At 35.8% G+C, this 21,754-nt stretch overlaps 1 protein-coding gene across 2 annotated transcripts in view; it reads right to left on the minus strand.

The window, feature by feature from the left end:
* Positions 1–21,754, minus strand: part of thoc2 (THO complex 2) — a 66,946-nt gene that overhangs the window by 18,172 nt on the left and 27,020 nt on the right. For both annotated transcript variants that reach the window (XM_088926128.1, XM_088926129.1), the window contains exons 17-33: positions 20,105–20,198; positions 19,416–19,496; positions 18,888–18,984; positions 17,933–18,050; positions 16,507–16,686; positions 13,369–13,533; positions 12,647–12,922; positions 12,075–12,216; positions 11,216–11,373; positions 10,466–10,594; positions 9,308–9,439; positions 8,336–8,520; positions 5,909–6,093; positions 4,898–5,000; positions 3,384–3,796; positions 2,993–3,051; positions 1,416–1,451 (exon numbers count right to left, since the gene is read on the minus strand). In XM_088926128.1, the coding sequence (XP_088782254.1) occupies positions 1,416–1,451; positions 2,993–3,051; positions 3,384–3,796; positions 4,898–5,000; positions 5,909–6,093; positions 8,336–8,520; positions 9,308–9,439; positions 10,466–10,594; positions 11,216–11,373; positions 12,075–12,216; positions 12,647–12,922; positions 13,369–13,533; positions 16,507–16,686; positions 17,933–18,050; positions 18,888–18,984; positions 19,416–19,496; positions 20,105–20,198 (2,553 nt within the window). The remainder of the gene's footprint in view (positions 1–1,415; positions 1,452–2,992; positions 3,052–3,383; positions 3,797–4,897; positions 5,001–5,908; positions 6,094–8,335; positions 8,521–9,307; positions 9,440–10,465; positions 10,595–11,215; positions 11,374–12,074; positions 12,217–12,646; positions 12,923–13,368; positions 13,534–16,506; positions 16,687–17,932; positions 18,051–18,887; positions 18,985–19,415; positions 19,497–20,104; positions 20,199–21,754) is intronic.

Here is a 21,754-nt window from a genome sequence, read left to right on the forward strand (position 1 = left end):
TTAACAGCTCTAAATTCATCAGGTACTTCACAATCTGCATTGCACTACTATATCACTGATCTTCTAAGACAGTAACATGTCTGATGGAGTGCTTCTCTTCAATTGCACTTTTATTTTCGGAATAATTTTACATTCCAATCTCAAAGTACTAATCCTAGCCTTGCAGGTGGGAATTCCACATCATAATGGGTTTCTTATCATGATGATTTCCTCTGCTTAGCTACCTTCTACCATCCAACATTTCTGTAATAAGACAGAAAGACAATTTGCCAATAATGTCTTTTGGGAAAGCAAAACATAATATTGGCACAAAGACAGAAAAATCTATTTCTGAACATCAAAAACTCAGATAACGTTAAGGAAAAATGGTGGTATATAAAAGTCTTGTTGCATGAACACTTTACTTACTATTTTAGTCTTTTACATGCTTTGAGTACATCAAATTTATTAAGTTCTAATTCAAAAGATAATGAGAAATTTGGAACATCAGGGAAACCCTTAACAAAAAACACCACGATAAGCCAAAAAACAGACTGCTTAAAATTCTGGTGTATTGCTCTTTCAAGTGGTGCCATCAGCATATTTTCAAATGCCCAGTAATTTCTTCATTGACTGCAGCAGAATCACCAAGCATTCACTAGAAGCCATTCAAAAAGGAATCAGTTTAGAAATGCTGTTTTTACATGTCAAAGCTGAGACAGAAATAGTTAAGTAAAAAAGGACAGAAAATGTGAAATTTTAAACAGCAGAGAATATATTAAGTATAAGTCAAAATCACCTTTTCTGTGCAAAAGATCAGGAATAATCTGTCTGGCAAGTTAGTTTGAAAGTAGCATTGAAAGATAAAGCAATCACTACTGTTACAGCTTTACGTATTCTTACATAGCATTACTTATTCTTAGCCACTCACTGTTATTTGTTCCAGCTGAATTGGTTTCTTTAAGTTTGTAAAGAACACAAGGGAATTAAAACACAATCTGGCTCATTTATAAAGCTCACTTTGTGTTTTAATGCCAATGGATCACCATTAAGCTGCAACCTTTACGAAAAAGCATATAATCATACTCTGCAACCCCTTCATCATTGTAATATTTTAAATATTATGCATAATCTTTCCAGAACTGACCTGGCAACCCTGAAAACAGTCAAACAACTTAGCTTTCTAATCGCAGGTCGACCTTCAACAAAAACGTACATATCTACAAAAAACACAATTTTTTCTATATAATGTTATGATTGTTTTATCCTCTAGGCTGTGTACATATGTGCAATCAATGCTCCTCTTACACTTAACTATGACACACCAATGTCAGCTTGAGTCTCCACAAGAACATGGAGATACAGAACCTTAAGAACAATGGCAGCAAATGGCTGACCCCTAAAGGCATTGTTGTGAAAATGTAAAAAAGCCAAACCTTTGAAGCTGAGTCCTTGAGTTCGTTGAGATTGTCCTGTAGGAATGAATGGAGATGACAGATGAGCTGGAACAGTTCTCAGAAACCAAGAAGTTGGGGGGGGAAGCTGATGTTCACTCTGCACATCCAGATTGACCTTCAAGGACTAAGTCTTTGACATCGTTATTTGGAGAAGAAGAAAGACTTTCAAAAAAAAAAGTTAATCTGGTTTCCAAATCTAATATCAGTGTCTGACTCTTCATATGTCTGTGGAGTGTTAAATTTCTTTTATAAAAACATATATACAAAAATTGCCCTGAGAAGTGAAATTAATCTGATTTTTGTAAAACCCTCACGCACGTGAATGTGTTACATTTACAGATCTTCAGAAAAGCCTGATGAAAGGTATCCTATCAAATTTTGGTTTTGGAAAAAAAAACGTTTCTCACTACATCCCTATCAGCCCAGAGTAGTGTCTTACGGTGTGTTATGTTGCCGTGTGAAATCAAGGCTGCTTTTGAGGTTTTTTCATATATTTCACTTTATGAGGTATGAATGCATGAATTTAGTATTTAGGAAAGTGTGTCCTGGTGATGTAGTTTAATTTCAACAATACTAGGCAATGGAATTTTTTCCTTGCTAGTGTGCTTTGTGTGTGATTTAACAACTTACAGTTCAAAATGGTCAAAATATGGGAAACTCAATGACTTCTTGAGTGTTAGGGAATATAAAGAAATTTTTAAAAAAAGCTCAGTGGAGTAGTTGCTATGGAGATCCTTCCAGAAGGCTACGCCCACTTTCTTTGTTGTTGTTGGCTTTTGTTTTTTGCTGGTGGTATATCATGGCTTTTTCTTGGCTTGCTGGAAGGTCTGGCTGCCTTTTATTTCTAATGCAGGCTCACAGGACTGGCACACTTCACACCCTCTTGTGGGGAAGGTAAAAACATAAGGCTGCATGCTGACTGAATAATGCAAGACAACTACAGGAGAAGCAATCACGGAACTTGATTTCTTAAACGAAATTCCTTCTCAGAAGGCACTCTGCGGCGGCGCGCTCATCCTGGCTCCCTGCTGTATCCAGAAATATCCGGGTAAATTCTGTGCGCAATCCAGGAAATCTTCATCAAGAAACATTCTTTAATCTCAGCTTGCAGGAAAAAAATTCAAATAAAAATGCTCCATTTTTTTTTCAACTGGGAAGCCGTTTTGCTTGAAGCAAATATCACACTCCAAAAATCAAAAAGGAGGAAAAAAATGTACAAAAATGACTTTGCAAATTGTAAAAAAAATATTCAGGCACTTCCGAGATAATTTTCCTCCACGCGCTCTTGAAAACGGTTACACTCAAAAAAAGGAGCATTTACTATATACAATATTCTGCTAGGTCCTTGAAGGTATTTTATTATAAAAATATTCATTACAAAAACATTGTCCATGAAATGATTTTTTCTAATCCTCTCCCTTTAAAATAGGAATCCAGAGGCTCCAGTGCGCTCTTTCCATCACCAACTTGAAGGAAGACGGACACTTGGAAGAACACTCGTTTTCCAACCGGAAAGGCAAGAAACGTGGGCGCTGCCTTCCTCAGGCTATACTAACCTTAACAGTGGAGGAATGCGATGGTGAAGAGTGGGTGTCAAGTTTTCGACGCTTTAGTTCTGCAATAAATAAATCGACATTTATTAATTCGCCTGTTTTGATGAAATTGACAGTTTTTAAAAGTCATTTTCTTTCTCCCTCAGCTACATAACCAGGATCATTGTAAAGCTTTTCAGTAAAAAAAAGGCAAGTTACTGTAGTGATCTTTTTCACTGAGGGTGATCAACGTGTTACTGTATCTGTCCAATTGAAGAATGAAAACAGTTTAACCTGTATATTTATCCCATTCATTAATTAAAATATTGATTTATTCTGGTTGATTTCATAACTTAGACTGATCTAAACATCTTCACTCTGAAAAGGTTTCTAAAAGCCTCTTTATTGCACTTACCCCTCTCAGACTCTGAGGACTCCGACCGGGGAACAGGTGACTTCAAGGACCCAGTAGCTGCAACCTTTTCACCTTTACTGCTCTCCTTGACTTTGGCTTCCTTGGCTATATCTCTTTCCTTGGACGGCTCCTTGTCAGCAGAAGATCTGAACTCGGTGTTGCTGCTCAGCTTGACCTTGTCATCTTTGCCGGGTTTCTCATCCTTTTTGAGTTTCTCCTTTTCCTTGTCCGCCTTGGGTGTTTTCTCCTTGGTCTCCCTAGCCTTGTCGTCTTTGCCCAACCTCTCTTCCTTTTGTTTCTCCTTCCCTGTTACTTTGGCCTCTGGAGTGCCTGCTGGTGTTTTCTCCTTCTTATCCTTACTTTTCTCCTTCCCACTTTTTTCCTTGTCTTCCTTCTCTTTGACAGCCTTAGTGCTGCAAGACATAATTGGTAATGTTATACTTGTTTAAGCAAACAATATTTCCAATGTTTCTATTAAAAATAGTTTTTCAACAATAGGTAGTTCTCAATTCACATGGCAGATGCACTCCTAATGGATGCCTCATACCTCAAAAACACGAATTAAAAAATTATTCTCCTTAACAATGTATGTAAATGGGGAGATGTATTCCAGGTCCACTCTCAATAACTTGCAAATACAATCAGTTCTGCAAAATTATACCTTTAAGATGTAAATACTGGTGTGCTAAAAGTCATTTAAAACTAAATGTTTGTTAATGTTAATCAATTTCACATAAAATACAAAGGGAAGACTATGTCAGTCGTGCTTAGTAAAACGTATGAAAAAATCCCCACAGGCACGCCTGAACTCATTAGCTACTTTTGGTCCCTTAACTCTCAGTGAACCTTTTAACATTGTCAATTTTTTAAAATGTATTGAACAATTTAAAATTAATTATGTGACTACTAAAGACAACTGGTTGCACCAGAGCCTATTCAGATGTGTCACAGCAGAGGAGGTGAATACTTAAGACATCAGTTATTTTCCATTTTATATATAATTAATTCAAGAGGATCAACAGAATTGTGTTTTTCACTTCAACAGTATAGAATGTTTTGTGGAATAAAATCCTAATTGCATACAAAATGATTCCAAGCTGTAACACAAGGAAATGTGGAAAACTCAAAAGGCGATTAATCCTTTTATTTACAATACATTTACACTGATAGCCAATGTAAGTTTCATAAGCACCACTCCTCTTAATACTTTAATAATTCTATAAAATTAATTTACGAATACCGGATCTAAAACAGAACCTGTTCTTATTTGATAGTTTTATTGTTTATTTATGTGATCAATAGACATTTAAAACAGAATCCATTCTGTTAGCTAAAAAAATAGAAGTATACTCAGGTTTAGAACTGATTATATCGAAAAACATTTCCCAAAACAAAATCTTATGTTTTCCACTACAGGACAAAACGTCAATGTTGTTTCATGAGAAAAGTATTTTTTCCCCGATATTAAATCATGTGTGATGAACCCTCCATAAGAATACTAGTTTTATTGTTACCTGTTAGGAGCACTGTTTCCATTGCTGGTGGTGACTTTTGTAGTTGCACTGTTGGTTTTGTTTGCTGCTTTTACAGGACCCTGGGATTTCTCCTTCAATTTATCTGCAACAGCAATGAGCACCTTTGTGAGAGCTGGCATCAGTTAGCATCGCTTCCCTAATTTAAAAGAAAACTATGTATATTTATAGTAACAGCACAAATGTTAAACATTATGGCTTAGCATGTAATTTTTTTGAATTAAGTACTAAAGCTTCTTATCCCATCATTGAAGAATGCGATTCTTTATGAGATGAGATTCAATTTACAATGGGTGCAAAAGATTAAGGACAGCACTTTGAGGAAAGAACAAGATTGGGGTTTACTTACATCTGACTTAAATGTCCAATCTTAAAATGAAATAGAAAATTCATAAAATCTAAATGAAATCTAGATGGGGGTTTTAAAGATCTGAATTATTTAAACATTTATACCAGAAGCTGCTTCCTGACATTTTACTTAGACTTGTTTCCTATGCACAAGATTCGTCACGTAAGCACCAAAAAAATAGGGCCATGCTCAAAGGAGATAAATGCTTTGGAGAAATAAAAAGTGTAAACTTAACACCACAAGAACCAGGGGATGTGTTATTTTACATTACTTGTAATTAATACTCATAGAATCTAATCCATTCCGGGAGTGTTCCAACAAATGTTTAATTACCAAAAAAATGTAAAATAAACAGTGAATCTTCCCTACAAAATTGCCTTATGCAAAACCGTCTTTAAATCAGAGCTATTAAATCTCTCTTCAATTTTATGACAAAAAAATGACCAAAGTTTGACATTTCTATTTAATACATAAATGTACAACCATTTCATCAAATGATAAGCCTGGATATGCAGTGTTTCTCTGTGTTCTAAAAGACTGTCTGGCACCAAAGCTAACCCAGTATGTGTGTGCTGTAAGGCAATCCACCATACTAGATATACAGACTCTTAAGTTTTGAAGCTTCATGTTTATAGCACTCGTACCTGTCTCCTCTGTGACTCCCTCTTCTGGTTTGCCAGTGGTAGCAGTGGTGGCTGCAGGTTTGCCTGCACTGCCTGGTCCATTCTGGAGGTTAGCAGGAGTGGCACTCCTCACTGGCTGCTCCTTGTGGTGGAACTCGTTCTCAGGGACCATGTATGGTTTCCTGCTTTTCAGCTGGCCAGAATAGCTGCAAGTCGCACAAGTGGTTAAAAAAGGCACAAACACAAAAAAAAATCAAAAGGCATTACAACCGAAAACAACTTGATGTTAGTAGACGAAAAGGAAGTACCAATAGCATATTGAGGTTTAGGGATATTTACATGAATTCTCATTTCAGATTTGTTTGGGGCCATTATACTACATATGACAGGAAAAGGTAAGAATTAAAGGATAAAGATGATGGGGAAATGGAAGGCTTTTTTCTGCTTTCTCTTGAATAAACTGGAGAAGAAAAAAAGTCAGACAAATTTATTTGCTTACATGTGCCATTAAATTTCATGACTACTGTTTTTTCTACCAGCTCCTGTGCAGGCTTTATTATTGACTCTGGATACCAGTGAAAGCACAGTAACTCTTAAGGCTTGTTTAGGTTAGAAATGATCAAAGGCTTTAAAAGCTTTAGACAAAACTAGTTTACATTAGAAAGCACCCTTATCTAAAACTGAAAGGAGTGTGTTCAAAGCAGCTATCAAGACTCTATATAGCAGGAGATGTGTATGCACACATCAAGATTTCATAACCTTTAATAGACAGCAACAGTTGCATTTTTTCCATCAAATTTAAAAGACACAAAGAAACAAATGTGCTTAAAGCACAGTTTACTGTTTTTCAGCTGGTTGTCATGGAATGTTTAGGTTGCTAAGGGAAGAGTTATTTTAACTCCAGAGAAGCTATTGGTTTAAGGTACAAGAACTGAGAAAATAGGTTCGATTTCAAACAATACAGAAATATCATGGCCAAGAGAAAATATTATTTGATTTCAAATTAAATCCTTTCCATAATTTTAGGAATTAAATAAAAATTAGTATACTTTCTTTTCAATAGCATGAATTTCCCTTTTTCAATACAACATCTCAAAGGCATAGCTTTGCTTTAAAATAATATATACTATGGGTACATACTTATTAGTACATATTTCAAGTAAAGACAGACGCCAAGAGCTTTAAAAGCATGTAGTTAAAAAATAAGAATCCAGTCATTTAAATTGCAGACCTTAAAGCAAAAGCTATGACACTCAGCACAGTGTTAATTTCTAACTGAAATAAGGAATCTGACAGTTAATCCCTTGTGTTTTAGTAACCTTAAAGACAGAGACATCAAGACATTAAGCTAGACACTCAAATCTTAAGCAAAGCTGTTCTGCAGAAGTACTCAATTATATATTTGTAAAACTGAGCAAAACATGTAAACAAGCAAAAGTGAATTTAATTTTTGCCTACTTTAGTGTGCATTCAATATCTGTACAGAAAACTGATTATAACAAATTGTAACCGCACACCGCTCTAGATCGGATTACCAGACTGTTTTCAAATTGTATTGTACTTAATTAAATGTCAAAATAGAAACAATGCCCTAATTGTAAAATATTCATAATATTCAGAACTAAAAGATGAGTGTTTAAAAGAAAACGTGTGTTGAATATCTCTCAATATATCATTCACTTTATGACGCCTAAAGCAATATAGAAGCAGAAGGCTCATTCTGCTTCTAAATTGCTTAGGACATCATAAAGTGAGTGTATGATAAGATCACTTAATCAAGGCAGGACAAAAACAAGGCGTGATCCCAACAAATCAACTTATTGAATTAATGGTTTTCATTAGCCAACAATGAGATACTTTACAACAGTCGTGACCTTATCCAGCCATTTCATCTCACAAAGAATTGACTGCTGTAAAATACGACCAACAGACGTGAACAGGAGGCCTGAGACACAATTACAGAACAGTATTAGGAGAAAAATCGACACCGTTTTAAGCCAGAATGTTAGCTCCTGTAATTATGATCTGTAAACCTCAACTGACACCAACCAGAAAGATTCTTACACAACTCAGCTTCTGTAATTGCTCTCATTAGTGCAAACTGCAAACCAAATAAAAAAAAAAAAGATGCCTTGCTGTGTTTAGAACTAGCTCATCTTTAAAGTGCTCGACAAATCTACAAAATCTTTGTCAGTGGTCAGGAGGTCAAACCCTGTGAAAAGCTTGAAAAAAAATCTAAGGTTCCTCCTCATCAACATATAATATGCCCAAATAACTTTTCACTTGACCATAGACTTAAAATAGCTGGCATTTTAACTGAATTTGAAATAGGATCTATTTATGAAGAGCAGAAATGTGTTCATGCAAACTGCTGGTTATTTTGTGATGCTTTACAAAGGCATTATATAATACACTGCAGAATCACACAGTTGTTTTTCACTCTGTTACCCCATTGCCAATGCATATAGATCAGGCCTCTTCTCCTTCTCTTCCTGACAAATCTTGTGCACCCTACGCTCCAGAGCCTGGCCCAGATTCAACACTTTGGGGTAGCACTGCAGGATCTTGGTCAGAACTATAAGAATGTTTCTGATGTGGGTGTATTCTCCAGTCTCCAAGCAATGCACAGAAGCCTAGAAAAAAAATAAAATAATGCAGCCTTGAGCTAAATTCTTAATTCTGTGAGATGCACCTTTGTAAATATTAAAGCTTACCCACAGCTTCATTCAAACCAAAACTTCCGTAATAGTGAAATTAACCTATGCTGATCTTCATGGGCTTGTTTAAATATCACTATGTGTTCTACAGATGCTAAAGAGCACGTAGTGACTTCAAAAGCAGACAATGGACCTTAAGCTCATCATCTTGTGCTGTTATAATTAGAGCCCATAAATCTGTTTGATATCTGCTTGACCTGGCTAAGTCTTAACACGTAATTTAATTACCCGGTGTTGAATGAGAACATCTAAAGTCCTTACTAGCCTTTGGTTAAGAAGAAATATCTCTTAACTCTGAAACTGGTTAAAAAATAAAATTAAACAGACACTACAATAAATAAAATCCTGACTGCAGTTTAAAAAAAGTTCAATTTGAAAGACAAAGGTGTTTTACTAAAAAATGGTCAGTGGCAGATTTATAATTCTGGTGTTTACAAATGAGAACCAGTAAACATTCTCCGTGGCAAAGAAAATAGCAAATATCACAATCATAGAAAAACCAGAATGAAATCTAAAAATGTTATTTTACTCAAACATTTAACCAAAAAAAGATTAAGTACTCTTAGAAATATTTTAAGGAAATGTGATGCTCTCAACCATAACCAACATAACATTCCTTTTAATAATTAAAGTTCAAAATGTAACCCTAGTACTGTTTCAGCTGCCATCTTCAAATGAGGACAGAAAATTGAACAAAACTTACTTTTGTTAATTTATAATGCCACTTGTGAACAACGTGTCTGAAATTTTCATAGTCCAGTTGATCTGCTTTGTTTCCTCCATCGAAGCCAGTTGCTCTCAAAATTGTGAGGAACCCTGGGTAATTGCCACACTCCTGACATTGAAAATTAAACAAATGTTTGTCAACTCAATACAATGCTGCCACAAAACAATTTATATATATACCTGACTGTTCAATCAAGCAAAATGCTTAAAAATGTCCCCTACAATGTTCATATGTAATCAGACAGAAAAAGGCTATACAGTGCTGCTCTTTTGCTCTTCAAGCTATGACAAGAGGCATCAAATAGTAATTTATTTTTTCTAAAGCACTGTATGGGTCAAATTCTGTTTACTCTGTCCCAGATTACCAGAGCAACTATGTACCAGAGTATATTCACAGAAGGGGGTTCAAAAGGCATCTGGTGTTTGGTAAAGCTCAGCCCAAAGTCTCATATTCAAAACTGTAAAAGCACTGTAAAGAACAATCTGTACAGATCTGCTTTTGAAGTGCTAGGACATGCAATGGGCTGCCTGCCAAGCCCATCAGCAGAAAACTCTTCAGATTTCATGGCTTTTAATAATGTTTTAGTGAAAGCTGCCCAGAGGACTACCTACAAGCCCAACGTTCAGAAACATGGCTAAGACCAACACTCTGTATTGTATAAAAGCACAATGATCAAAAAAGATCAAAAACTTAACTCAGGCTGCACTTCCTTTTACATATGTGTTGCTCATACAAGTGTTCTGCACACTAGCTCCACCGTGATAAACTAAACAATACTTAATACAACATGTCAGTATAAATCAGGTACCTGAGAAAAATAAACTTATTTTTCCACTAAATAAAATTGGACCAGCTTTGGATTGGACAGGTATTCATGTTTAGTTTTGCATGAGAACCACACTTAAAATGTGTCAAAAAGCCATGGACAATTTAGAGTAGTATGTAAACCGATATAAAACTAAAAACAATTATTCCTTTGAAACTCCAAAGAGATCAAGTAAACACATTTAATATTCCCATATACAGATGAAATTATATTTGCCATCAGCAGAGACTTTATCCTGGAAAGGGTCCATTTTTGGCAGAGTGAGAGTCAAAATATATGTAGAAAAGGCTAACTGATTTCAATTTTACCTTTTCGTAAATGGCACGGTCACTGTGCCACCTAGTCACAGTCTCCAGCATGCAACAGAGGAACCGCCCATAGCGTCTGGCTTCATTTTCTGTACAGCTGGCTACAGTGTAAATAATGTCTGAAAAAACCTAAAATTCAAACAGTCTTTTTAAAACAACTGCAAACAGTTTGATATTAGATCAATTAGATATTGAACAATATAAATACACAAATTACATTTGCTTGAATCTGCTTAAATGGAGATGTATTACAGAGGAACACATAAAGGTTTATTCCATGTTGAAAAGAGAAGAAAGGAAACAGCGTTTCAGCTGTGGAGCCTTCTTTGGGTGTCAATGCATTACATAGTAATCCTTACACAACTGAATGTATTAGTTCAGGTGGGTAGCTGCGTCAGCATGTCTAGGCCGCAAAGGAACAAGGAATAGGTTTATTCCATGCTGGAAAAAAAGAAGAAAGAAAACACAACGTTTCGGCCGTGGAGCCTTCTTCAGGAGGCTTTCTTCTTTTTTTCAGCATAGAATAAACGTATTACTTGTTCCTTTCCAACTGAATGTATTGCATTTCAGTGACACAAGTAGTCATTAAACTATTAATGCTATTAATTACTCACAGGGTATGGTCATGTTTTTGAACTCCCACAATTCCTAAATGGGTCATCCTATATCTGAGACTCATTAAAAGTTATGAAAACCTTAATAAATAAGATTAAAATGCAAAGGGAAAACTACTTGCAGAGCAGCACTTACCCGGTCATAGCAAAGGAGGGTGCAGAAATTTGGGGTCTTCTGTTGGTGAACCAGCTCCACAAAGCGAGCACAATACACCGCGTCAATGGCAGAGAAGATGCAGCGAGGAAATATACACAGCTGCAGAAATTTTGTGATTGTCTCATTCTTTGTTGATTCTGCAGGGGGAAAAAAAAACTTAAATCACAGGAACACACTGTGAACACCAGGGGCAAAGACATATATCTTCAGCGTTACATATTGCTGCCTTCTGTATCTACCTTTTAAGCCATTTCTTTAGTTACCCCCAAAGCCTAAAGACCCAGTGTGAAGTCCTACCTGCTTAATTTATTTACAAACAATACAATTTGAACTGTAATTGAGCAGTTTCTCCATTAAAACCCTTTTTCTCAACAAATAACTATTAAGAACTCGTTTTGCTTCATAAGAAGCTATGAAACGGATACCAAAGCACTAAAAAAAATTTACCAACCTAAAAACTATTTTTCTGTGTAGTTTTTCTGTTGTCACTTCCTGCAAGTATAATGTGAACCCTCTTTCACTGGCAATAACCGTTCACTATCTACACTGTTGAAAACAGCCTCAAATGATCATCGCTACTTCCTTATTCAATAGAGCCAAAATCTCTATTGAATCAAAATCAGCACAGAGGAACTCTACATTTGGAAAACAGTTCTTAAGATGGAGATTTAGTTAAAAAGATTTTTTTGTACAAATTTTGAAATCATGCAGGTATGGGAACCAAGATTGCTAACCTATATACTTTTAGCTATTTGGCATCTATTCTTCACATTAATTTTACAACTCTTTTCTCTTATTTATGTGATGTGCTTTCAAGGAAACTACATGCATCCCTTACTTGCTAAAAGCCAGTTGTCTTTTTCAAGCTTTAACCTCTGCAGGACTCTCTGAACGTGCTCCATCTGTTTTTTCTCCTCCTCTTGCAATTTTTCCTGCAGAGCAGTACATCGCTCCCTCTCTTTCTTCTTTTTGTTTGGGGGCTGCAGGGTTCACACAAAAGAAATATAACACTATATATGAAAGTGTGAAAAGATTCAAATATCAAAAGCCAATAACGTTCTTTCCATAGCTGCTACATGTCCTGGCCTTTCAGCATTAGGACTAGCATCAGCATTAGCTGCTACACAGCTACATGTCCTGGCCTTTCAGTATTATTTATTCTTTCTGAGAAAACTAGTTAAAAATAAAATACTAAAAAGAGAAAATATGAAATCTGCAATAAATCACAAGTAAGTTATTGCACCCGATTTAATTAAGAAAAAATGCATGCTTTTGTAGTCATCACAGAGTGTTAATGCAACATAACGAAACTTGTCATCACCCAGTGGTGATGAAAACGGGAACATTAAAGGACAGCACCTCAAGCTAAATCTGAAATGCTGTCTTAAATTTCGATTTAGGAGAACATACCATTTCTGGGTTTTCATCGATGGCTTTCATCTGAACCTTGAGCTTGTTGACTTCTCTATCATAGGCATTGTGAGGCACAGCGAGGTCATACATGGTGAGTGACCAGAAGGTGGCATAAAACTGTGGCCTGATGTCATCCCAGACCTTTGGTGGGTGCAGGGAGACCACAGCCTCGTGGACAGGCGCCATCACCAAGTCACAAGCCGTGATGTACTTGTGAACTTTCTGCTGCTGCCGGTTTCCCTTTTCAGCCTTTTTCAGCTCATCATACTTGGACTGTAAGTGGTAACATGTATTAGAAGTGAACATCACCAGTCACAGCAAACTGTCTATTTTCATGCATTTCAAATAAAGCTAAAGCTGCTAATCTTCTGGATTTCAGTATATCTATGAATAAAATGCATGGTACTTTGCAGGCTGGTCAAGAAACTGGAAATATTTTGCCAGGCTTTTTTTGATGTCTTTACAGATAAGAAGAAATACACTTCAGAGAAAATAAAATGTTTTATGAAGAGTGTCAGGTGTGATCATAAGATATGCTTTGACAACAGTCTGCAAAGTGAAGTGCATGCACAGAACATCTGAAAAATGAAAAGGCAGCTCTTTCCAGATAGAAGGAAAAACCTTTTTTTAAACCCTCAGGCCTAGAGAAACCAAAACCAGCAGTCAAGCAATAACTTTTATGATGTCTGGCAGGCAAACAAGACATCGGTTTTACTTACCAAAATTTGGTGTGCATACATAGGTCTTGACAAGAAAAATGCTGCATCATGGGGAGTGTGGAATTGGTTACACAGCACGTCAACTGACGGCACTCGTTTGATGTAATCTTCGGTGCTGAGATTAGAGGCTAAAAATCCACCAAACTGTACAAGTGTATCATGGCACTAAATGAGAAAAGGAAAATCAATTAGTTAACCATTTCGACAACCTTTCGTGTATCATTTATAATATTATGCTTAGAGGCAAAAATAAAAATAAAAAATATTTCTTTGCACAGCTGCAAGTCATTCTTGGATTTCATGTAATTCTCTTAAATGAATAAAATCGAAACATTTTATTTTTTAAACATTTCAAGCTGCCACACTGCACTGTAATAGGGGGATAAAATAAAAAAAAATAAAGATGACAAATTTTCAAAAAAGTTGATGGGGAGTGCAGTAGCTTTAACTCTTAAGAATCAGTAAACTTAATTCCTTTCCATTTTACACACAGGGAACATGTGAAAAATTCAATGTGCGTGGGAGCAAGCTTACGATGGTATTGCATCTTCAGAATAAGCAGTGAATGAGTGAAAACTCTTGATGAGCACTTGAAGCACTACTTTACCCAAACAGTTGTGAGAGTATGGAACAAGATATCCAGCCACTGACTCCCTACATACAATTAGTTATTAGCAAACAGGCCAGAAGGGCCTAAAGGCCTCCTCTCATTTATAGCCATTTTCATGTTAGATTTGTTTAAGTAAAGAGACAGCAACTTTATACTGTAACAGCTGGTAACTCAAACCTTTCAGATGCCTGTCAATTATTAACTGGGTATGGTAATTAATGTGAATATCACAGCCCAGTTTAATTGTTAAAAATGGGATGTAAATATGTCAAATTAAAGAAAATGTACATTGAAGGGTAAAAAAAAAACTATTTGTTCCTATAATTGGGCCAAATGTCACATTTCCCATGAAAATAAGGTTATCCTGGAGTATTGCACTATTATAGTTTGACCCTAATTATTAGATCTTAGCCAGTCTTACAACGGTGCTATTCTAGCCTCTGTTTACAACAACAGAAGAGAAAAAAACAACTTATTTTCTTGTACATATTTACAATCCATTAGAGCCTAAGTAAATCCTGGAAAGGTCTGGACCGACTTAACCCGTGTTGAATCTAATTATATGCCTTCAGTCCCACCAAACAGGCCTCTTAACCAGCAGCCAACATGAAAAGCAAGACAATAACTCTTAAGTCTTAAAAGGGGTTTTAAAATGTTACCAAGATGACACAGGAAAAGTTGCCTGTCACTCCTTTAATTTAATCATAACTGATTAATAAACCATTAATCAGCTTGTATACAAATTAAAGCAGAGCTTTTTCCAGATTTGTATGATCTAATGGGATGGGGAAATTGTTACAAGAAGTTAACTAAAATTATATTTACATTGTTGTTAAACTGTTAATAAATTAACATATGAGGAAGAAGGATAAACTGTTTTTCCCCAAAATGCAAACAGAAAGTTCAATCAAATCAACATACAAACAAATGCATTATAAACAAAAAATATTGATATACCCCCTCTTTGTTAAAACATAATATTCCCATTTAATATTTGAAAAAAAATTAAAGAATGCTAATAATTATATTATATATATTATATTATAATTATATTATAATTTAAATAATTATTTTTTCTAAAGAGCGTTATGGATTTCTCCAGTGTGATTAAAAATTATTTAAATACAAACTAGAAATACTAAAAATTTAAATGTGTAAGAAAATAATTAGATAAACAGGAATTATTCTGTTTTCTAATTATGTGGATGTTAGCTTAAAGAGACTTGTTTTAAAGCACAACACTAGGCCTATACATAAGTCAGACATTATGCCATTGAACTTAATTTCAGTTTTGATTTTAAATTCAAAGATAAACAATACTGTTTAAGAATCTGGACATTTGGGTGGCTTTTGATAAACTGCTTTAATCTCCATCCAGTTTGGGAATAAGATGCAAATAATACTGCTTCTCATTGAACTAAAGTGTTTTAAATGCAATGCTTGAGTAATCATTTTGAAAATTCATAAAAACAAAAAAGTGGTATTATTCCAAACGCTGCAATTTGAATCATTTATGGATAAATGTCAACAAATGCCAATATCGCTGCAGCCTTCAAATCCTGTCTTTTTACATTCCCATGCACTGCAATATCTTTAATTGCTAGTTCTTGAGTCCCATCTGCAGTTAAAATGCATGTAATTTGAATATGAAAGGTTTTTCAAACAATAAACCATTAGAATTGCCTTCTGGTGCCATCAAACATCACACCTGGGATCTTTTCATTAGGCAAAGGGGTGATCTTTACACACATGCACAAGCAGTGTTGATTTTCAGTTCTTTGACTGCTTTAAGCTGCCTTTTGGCTATAAGCCTACTACACAGCTCGCACAAAAAAAAAGTTTTGATGGCCTAAAGCCATATTAGCAAGAAGCCTGAAGCCATACAACTCAAAATGGCTGCACAAGGCTAATACCACAAGAGAAAAATGTCAACGAATTCTTAAATCTATAGATTACAGGTATTAGCAGACCAAGAGGTAGCACGCATCCTAGAACTCATAAAAGTCAAGAATCATACCACGAGACAGCAATGTAGAGAACTAAAGGGAAACTGCTTCCTATTATGACATTAAATCAGGTCAACGTTAAAATCTTTTCCAGGGCCATGCTAATGCCATGTTTGTGGCTTGCTCCAGAGGGCCAAGAAAAAAACATCAGTACAAACTAAGGACTTGACAATAAAAAACTACATTGTTCTCCTTATTATATGCAGACATACTACGATTTCACATCTACTTTCTGCAAAACACAAAATTACTGTTATAAAACACCAGACATTTAATTCACATTCTCACACACAAACCGCTAATATAATCAACATTTCTAACTTTAAATGTCAAACCTGTTTTAAACAACTTTTAAAAGGTGTTTTCTTAACATGTCATGCCCAGCAACAATATAAATGCTGTACCTAAGCTAGTTATGTGAAAAGTCACAAGCACTAAAACATGTAAAGGCCTTTATATAGTTATTAGCATCATAATAATAACTAACTTAAAAATGCACAATTCACTCTCCACCCACTTTACCTGATCATAGAGCTTCCCTACAAGTTTCAAATGCTTCTCGCCACCTTCTAAGAAGACAACTCCATTCCTCTGTTGGGCCATGAGAAGACAGAGAGGAAGAGCCAATTCATGGTCCAGAAGTGCGTCCTTCAGCCTCTGGGAAGACTTCTTTGTGTTCCGAATCTGTCCAAAGTAGCCACCCTAATACGAAGCACAAACCAAACGCAATCAGTATCATCAAAACCCACAAAAGTTAACTCACTTCCTTGAAACCACGTCTACAGTAAGTTTTAAAACAATTGCTAATAAAGACAAAATGACAGGGGAATGACTTTGTGATTCACGGTTCAATGCCTAGTTTTCTGAAGAGGCTGTCAAAACGTTATACATTAGGTCTCCTTGTGCAATGTTACGGTGCCCTAATGAATGGAGGAAATGGAGTTAAAAGACTCCAAACTGACAGCATTGAAACATAAAGAATTGCTCCTTTCAACATATCGGTCACTACACAGAGAGATGTTCCGCACCAATATGTCATTCGTGTACAGTGCAGAAACAGGAGGGAAACTCTATTTTGTAGAGTTTGATGAATCTCTTACTGTCAGTTTACTTTAAAAAAAACAGGCTTCACGTCTATGAATTCATTTTGTGACTATGCAGAAAATTGAGGCCCTGCATAAACGCTCCTCCTTATCTTTTGACACAGAACACTACAGCTGTCTTACAGAAGAGTTAAATCCAATTGAAGGAGCTTCGTGTCTCTCACTAACGTAACAGCAACCATGTAGTGGTCTGGAAATGTCTAAATAACACCCACGTTAGCCCAGCAGCCAATTGTGCACTGCTGCTTGAAAAATCCCAGTCACAGTCAGCTAGAGACATGTGCCAGGCTTGAACAAGCAACATCTGGGCAGCAGGAGTGAACACTTCAGAATCAACAGTGAAACAAAAACAAGGAATACAAGTGAAACATATATAGGAATGCATTTAAAACTAAGAACAGGAGGCTTGGTTGTGGGAATATGGAACAAGTCCACAGCCAGACTGTTGAAGCAGATACACTGGCCCCCTACAAGAACCAGCTGCATAACTACTAATTACCAAATGAGCAAGAGGGCTAAATGGCCTTCTCTTGTTTGTAACCATTCTGATTTTCTTACTGGTCAAGCTACTCCAGAGCCTGCAAGTGTCGTAAACTTCAGAAGAAAATTACAGAATGTAATTTTATTTTCTGTAAAGTACTTAACTACACAGCATTGCTTATTTGCAATGCTTATTTGGTATTAATTTACACTGTTTGTTTAATTTGTCCAATTCTAATGCAGCAAACATTTTTACATCTATCACCATTGCAGTAAGTTTTAAGAAAAAGCAATGAGGAGACTAACTGCGAAATGTCCAATGTACATAAAGAACAATATAAATCCAAATGCTATTTATTATTTACCTCAGCCTTTAACTGCTCCCCTCCAGTCATGGCTTCTAGCTGCTCCATTGTCATCTCATCTGTAATCTCGATTCCTGCCATTTTCTGCACTACTTCTTTGAGAATCAGCAGATCAAAACTAAAATAAATATACACAGAAGTTAATTCATTATGGCAAGCAGAGTAAAACAAATGGAACAAAATAAAAGCGTTCACTCTATTTGGATGAATTATTCATATCTGTACATCGTGAGCACACAACACCATTTTTTAAAGTCTCAATTATTTACATTTGTTGCAACGACCCCTTCAAAGTCTTAAAATATTTTTTTTTAAAACGGAAGAAAACAGTGACAAGAGAAAACAATTTGCTTCACACAGACTCCAGTGGATGCAATCTGTATTATAAAATGCAGGGACTGAATTGCCCTCTTTATCTGGGTCTTGTGTGTTTACTCCTCACAGACATCTCCATCAGCAGTCCTGACCCTAATGTTGGAAACAAAGTGCTTCTTTGAGAAGAATGAGCCCCAATCACCAGGAGGTTAACTGTGAAGAGTCCCAAGGAAGATAACTTGAAGCAAAAGAGTTAGATTGTGAGGAGTAAACAGCGTCAAAGATAAACCTAAAAGCTAATTAACTTGGGCTACAAGTAAATAATTGGAATCTGGCATCCCATTATCAGTCACATCCTCATTATTGCATGAAAACTACTGATACTAAGAAGAAGTACATTTCCTGTGGCGTGTGTGTGGGGAGGGGGAGCTCTGCTGCTGATAAGGGAGGAAATGTATAGAGCAGCATTTCCTCTGAACCATGCACTGGAAGACGCAGTTTCGAAATCAGAGATCTTTTGCTTACTATCATTTTGACACCTTAATTGTATTGCCTCACTGAAACAACTCTCATGCGCACGCTGCACTAGACAGCTAAGCAGTGAAGAAGCACAAATGATACGACAGTCTCAACAGGGTACCTCTTCCCGGCCTTCAGCTGATTTGTAACATACTGCAGAAGACCTGCAAGCTCAATGGGATACTTCCTGAAAACAGCACCACAGAGACTTGCAAGACCTACGAAAACATAAACACAAAGCATTTGCTTGAGACAGATGCATATGCCAATAAAACCAAAAACATTAAAAACAATGATTATTTTTCAACCTTAGCAGAAAATGCTAAAAAGGGCAATGAACATAAATAACTTGACTTGATAAATAATCTAACTCAGGCTAAACAATCAAGATATTACTCCTACATAAACGATCAACTTGACGTTCAAACACGGGCCCAGATTAAATTACAATTTTGATGCCCACCAATTGCAAATTACAAGATCAGTAGTTTAAATGGTATTTTCACATGGAAGGAGGAAGAAGCATCTGCCAAACAAAAAGCTGACAACAAGCACTGGATTTGTAATTTGCAACTGAAGGATGCATCACATCTTTGACTTGAATAGGTGTCTTACTCAAATCACTCGAAAATATCACAAAGCCACTTACTCTGTAACCAAGCAGAAATAGTGGTGTCATCATGCTTCATTCTCTCTTTCTCAGGATTTGCCAGTGCTTCGATAATACAATCTGAGGGCTCAGAGTAAAGGAGAGAAAGCTTTCCGCTATGTTAACACCACCAGATGAATTCAAAAGCCCCTCACCTGTGGCTGACATTAGCTATTGCCTTCCAGTCTGCAGACTCTGAACAGTCAGACAGTTGTCTAATACCAGACCATTAAGCGAACAGGATGACAAGTGAGAATTTAAGCCCTAAAAAGATGTCAAGAGCAGATTACGAAACGGTATTTCTATCATAATTTGAGAATATGGATGACAATGTGACAGAAAATTTTGATATGCAATACAGTTGGATGATTAATAATCCAGATTGTAAAGAAAGTTATGGAGAGAAAAATGTCTACATTAAAGTATGCAGAAATGCAGTTTGAAATCTTCAACTATGTGAAAAGCAGTACTGCAAAAAGCAGGATGTATTTCATGCATTTCATAGCCTTCGTTTACTCCTACACTTTCCATATCACTTTTCAGCGTGTATATTGAATTATGTATGATGACTTTAGTATGATGTTCCAGGCTCCAAGTCACTCATTGTGTGAGGCCGTGGTCATGAATGAACAGTGCTATGCATGATAAAATAAACTACACAAAATTAAAAAGCTCCCACAAAAGGATACATGCCAGGACATCATAATTCAGCGAAGTGAGGTATTTCAGGGAATCTACAACAGGTGTGATGAGGTTGTCATACCACTGGATCTGAGACAAAATCTGAAATACAAAACAAGCAGCCCAAAATTACACCCCAATAAAGAAAAGCACCATCAAACTTGGCTAAAAAACATAACAGACTTTTCAATAAGGCCTTAAAAAATTCTCAGTGCAAAAATACTTTATAAAGGAATAAATAAATGCTGCAGCATTTTTTTTTAATTGAATATAAAGAGAATACAGGTCAGCTGAAGCTCTTTATACCAATGAAGTGTCTTGTCACATGCCAATTTAGAGTGATTGCTCCATGTTTTTCAGTGATTATTTTAACTCTCTACAAAGAAATAGGTCAGGGTTAAATCTGTTCTAAATTTAAGGTGGGAATTCAAGCATAACAGTGGGTATCTATCCATAAACCTTCACTTTTAACATGCATAAATGACATTAAATACCCTGTCTTTTGCTGAGCATATTAGGTATTATTAGCAGAAATTTACTGCAGATTTCTTTTCAGGTTATAGGGAGCGATTTCAAGTGATGGGATAAAATAATCAGGCTGATATGGCCTAGGCTAAAAAACAGGTGTCAAAAGTAGAACAAAGGCAAAACTTCTGGTTTTATATTTTATTCATGCTTTGTGCACAATACCAAAGGTATGCTTCATTTTGTCTGAACTGTCTTTGAAAGTTCTTTCTGATGTGCAAATACATTTTAATGACCACACCTTTAATAAAAAAGCAGTGTCAGCTTTTGTCAAGTAAAAGACACAATCTGTCCCAGCATGTTTCATATGAAAGGTTCCTAAGAGTACAATTTTAAAAATACATTCTGAGATCTCCATGGAGGAAGCCCATGACTTTTCTTCAAAGTTAGGAATCCAAGCAGGATTTCACCTTTACTTTATAATGATAGAAAGGCTGCATATTCCTAGTCCTGGTTGACTCAAGCATCTGTGCAGTTCTGCATAAAATTCAGATTGTTATTACTCAAGCCTTATGCAGAACTAATACTTTAATTGATTATATATATTTTGTTTATTTTTGTTTTCAGTGCTTGCATTTCAGCTAGGGCTGTACTTAATACAATTTTTCTTAGTTTGTTTTGAGTTATTTTCTATCAAACCAATAAATTGCAATTCAAAGAGATTCCCTTTTGAACTGTATAAAGGTGTGCTTATAACATCCCAGGTAGTTTTACCTCAAAGTAAATCAATTTGTTTTAAGTTGCCCAACAAAACCTGGAACACTTGATTTGGATACAGTTTTCAAACAAAGCTTCAAATTTCCATGACAAACCAATAAACCTATAATAAAAAAGATGACTGCTTCACCTTCACCACTGACAAAGTTGTAAATTAAACTACAGTAATTTGCTGGCAATTTCAAAGAAAGCCTGAAAAATACTGGTCCAAATACTTCATATTAATAGCTATTAAGAAATATATCTTAATATTAGTAATTTACTATTTGGAAATATTAGAAATTACACAAGAGTTCAAGCTCTGAAACTTGATGGAGATGAAAGACATCTGGTGATTCCTGGCCAACCTGAAACAATTGAACTAAACACTGACCTAAAAGCTATCGGGAAGACAGACAACAGCGCTTGTGCAATTT

The sequence above is a fragment of the Atractosteus spatula genome, chromosome 9 (assembly GCF_055471065.1).
Source record: "Atractosteus spatula isolate fAtrSpa1 chromosome 9, fAtrSpa1.hap1, whole genome shotgun sequence".
Classification (NCBI taxonomy): Eukaryota; Metazoa; Chordata; class Actinopteri; order Semionotiformes; family Lepisosteidae; genus Atractosteus; species Atractosteus spatula.